Source organism: Lactuca serriola, chromosome 8, assembly GCF_051521515.1.
Source record: "Lactuca serriola cultivar US96UC23 chromosome 8, Lser_US96UC23_V15, whole genome shotgun sequence".
NCBI classification, from domain to species: domain Eukaryota; kingdom Viridiplantae; phylum Streptophyta; class Magnoliopsida; order Asterales; family Asteraceae; genus Lactuca; species Lactuca serriola.
This window is the reverse complement of record NC_136415.1, coordinates 153,928,098-153,931,291: the sequence shown is the minus strand read 5'-3', so window position 1 is coordinate 153,931,291 and position 3,194 is coordinate 153,928,098. Positions and strand designations below refer to the sequence as shown.

Here is a 3,194-nt window from a genome sequence, read left to right as displayed (position 1 = left end):
CCACCAGGAGTAGGAAACAAGATGATCGAGTTTAAGAACAATATCAGCATCCCAAACAGCTTCCTGCAAATTAGTCACTACTTTCATGGGACTAAGTGGCGTATCGATCATATTCAAACAAAACCCATCTTTCAAAATCTTATCTGCATAAAGAACTCGATCTCCTAATCGAGCTTCAACATATTTCATCTGCATCTGAAGTAGAACACACAGGATCGAAAATCGTTGATGGTCGACGCGGTGCCCCTCAGGGCTTCCTGGGGTTACGCATAGGATCGATTCCATATCAGCAGAAGTAGAATGCATAGGATCGATTCCATGTATATATGAAATCAATGGGGTTACGCATATTGGCAGAAGGAAGGGGTTAAGGTTCGTATCTATTGAGTTTCATGGGGAGCTAATTGTGTTGATTGTGTGGAGAGAAAACCTAAGAATGAAATTAGGAATGAATCGTAAGAAGGAAGTTTTATTCGGGAGGCACGTGTATTTTTTGGGTCAGGATGATGTCAGCAAAATGATCCTAAGGTGGAGACTAAAGGAGGGAAATGCAATCAAGGGTCCTTGTTTCTTCATTGTAGAATTTAAGGTTTTGTTTTAATAATATTTAAAGATTAATATTAATTAAATATATATAATAAAAAAGATAATATGATATCTAATAACGGTAAAATATCCATTTGAGATCAAATTCAAAACAAAATAAAACTTATAAAACAAAATACAATGTTGGTCTAAAGTGACTCACTTTATGTAAACCAAATGGACACTTTTGCAGAAGTGTCATCAAGACATTACCTCACAAATCACATCTACGACATAGAAAATCTTCTCCTACGAGGCTTTACATGATCTATTCCATCGTCAATATTCGACGTGTCTTTTGATCCACTTTTAAAAGGATTTAATTTTCCCAAAGTCTTGGACACTGATGAGAAGAGAGTAGGCTTCTTCATCTTCTTCGTTTTACTAGATGTCGCTCCCACTTGATTCTTTTGCAGATCTGATATGTACATCTTCATCGTCAATAATTCAGATCTTAAGGTTTCATTTTCTTTGGCCAATGCCACATCTGCTTGTACTTGACACCTCATGCTTTGGGCACCGGGTGTGCTTTGTCCATCGATATCACCTCTTATTTGTAATTGATCATAATAAACTGTGTGTAAAACTATTTGTAATGGAAGTCTTTTGTTTTGAGAAGCGTGTGTCCTTGCTTCGGTAGATAGTTTAAGTGGATCCATCGTGCTACAAACTTTCTCTCGTTCGATTTCATCCAAATTTGGATGACTCTGGAAATTAGAAATTAGTGTTCATTATAATATCTCTTGTACTCATACTATTTTAAAATGAAGACTATATATTCTGTATTTCTTTTAAGACCATTTTTATTTGTTTATTTTGCTTAATCCACCTAACGGTTTTATAAATAACTAAAACAAATATATTCATGTTACAAAAATATTGTATTTTGGGAGCTGAACGTTTTGATAAGCAAATTAACAATGGGGATCAAGTTACCTTGAGATATCTATCAATGGCGCAGTAGAGATCATCATCAACTTCTCGAGCATTTTTCGGCATCAAATTAGCAATTCCATTGAACTTTGAAATGCTCAATTCAGTAGCCTTGGCGACTTCAGCGAGATACGCGTCGATAATCTTCGCAACCCTCAGCATCGCCGGCGAAGGAGCCTCTCCAAAGTCACCGGAGTTAAATACCACCACACTCTTCTCCTTCTCCACGAATCCCGTCACGATCCTCCTTACACTCTCCATATCACACAACCTCTCTCTGTCAAACGTGTATGACAGGTCGAGTAGATCGTCGATGGTTGCTTGATCTAGAATGACTGATATCCGCTTCTCGAGCTGCTTCTTACAATCGACATTGGCTTCGAGGAAGATCGCTGTCCGGAGGAGGCAACATAGGAAATTAATTGAGAAAACAGCTTGTTGATTTTCGATAGGGAATAGAGCGACGATTGACTCTAGTAGGTTTCGTTGTTTGATTCTGGACACGGAGGAGTGATCGGAAATTGGAGATTTTACGGCGGCGACGGAGTGGTAGCGCACGAGATCCGGCAGCGTTCGCTTGGCGTAGGTTATGATTGCTACGGCGATTATAAGTGCCTTGGCTCCACGTGATTTCATCGAATGGATGATTTTTTGAAAGAAGTTTATACCGACGATCGATAATTCTTCTGTCCACCAATTCGGAGGTGAACGACTGGGAAAATATGCTTCGTCACAAGCCTGCAAGATAACATCGATTCACGCTTTTCATTAGTTTCGAGGTATTTTGCACGAAATGAAGATCTAATAAGCCATGAATGCTCATTTTTCTGAAACAGTTACTATCAAAACGTCAAATTGAACGTCGATTTTGAATATTTATCAAGGATATATATATACCTTAGCGCTTGCCACTTCAATACATTGATTAACGATGTTGAGCTTTTCAGCTATAGGAAGAAGATCTTCACATGATTTTAAAACAGTGATGGCGCCACATAAGCGAGTTAAGGCTACTTTCGCGAGAAAGGCATACGTCCGGCTCGCAAGGTTGCCATGATCATTCATTTCGAGGTACTCCGCAGCACAGTGGAGAGCTGCTACATTATTTACAGTGATTTCAAAATTGACGCCATAGCAAAACCTTGCTACTTTCTCGAAGATCTCAGCTCCTCCTGGGATATTAGATAGATCTATCATCTCCAAATCAGGTACACCCGATTCTACAACTAAGCTTCTTATGTAGTTGCTCTTCGCTACCAACATAAACTGCCATTATAATACATGACTAAAACTAGTTAGTTATTATACACATGCACATGCAAAATCACTGTAGGATTTGAGAGGTTGGCTTTAATTCTTTTCTATGATCATATTCATACCTTGTGAAGTGGGAACTTTGCATCACCAACATGCACCATTATGTCGGTTGGTATATCTTCAGATAAAACCCTGAAACAGTAGAAAGAAACGAGAGAAATAAGTTTTTTTTTTTTTTTTTTTTGATAAATTGGGTGTTTGGTGGGTATAGTTGTTGATGAATACCCGTGTTCAGTCGTATTCGTATCAAGAGAAAGACTGTCGGTGTTCTTGACCTGTGTCGACATTTTTGCGATTTGTAAAAGAAAGGCAGTTGTTACTTGTTAGGATATGGAGATGATCTCTTGGTCTTCTTTGGT

General features: G+C 38.4%; 1 protein-coding gene across 1 annotated transcript; it reads right to left on the bottom strand.

Annotated features, from left to right (window-relative positions):
- Nucleotides 1-655: 655 nt before the first annotated feature.
- LOC145070089 (root phototropism protein 2-like) lies at nucleotides 656-3,194 on the bottom strand. The gene is made up of 5 exons (XM_079017013.1): nucleotides 3,061-3,194; nucleotides 2,898-2,967; nucleotides 2,416-2,784; nucleotides 1,522-2,256; nucleotides 656-1,292 (listed from the first exon to the last, which is right to left on the bottom strand). Exons 1-5 carry the CDS (start codon nucleotides 3,120-3,122, stop codon nucleotides 813-815), a joined length of 1,716 nt encoding a protein of 571 aa, XP_078873139.1. The 5' UTR covers nucleotides 3,123-3,194; the 3' UTR covers nucleotides 656-812.

Excerpts from the sequence above, each read along its gene's own strand:
- LOC145070089 (XM_079017013.1), bottom strand. The coding sequence starts at position 3,122 with ATGTCGACACAGGTCAAGAACACCGACAGTCTTTCTCTTGATACGAAT. Across the intron at positions 2,968-3,060 it reads ACGAATACGACTGAACACGG|GGTTTTATCTGAAGATATAC; the intron begins GTATTCATCAAC and ends CTACTGTTTCAG. Across the intron at positions 2,257-2,415 it reads TTGAAGTGGCAAGCGCTAAG|GCTTGTGACGAAGCATATTT; the intron begins GTATATATATAT and ends GTTATCTTGCAG.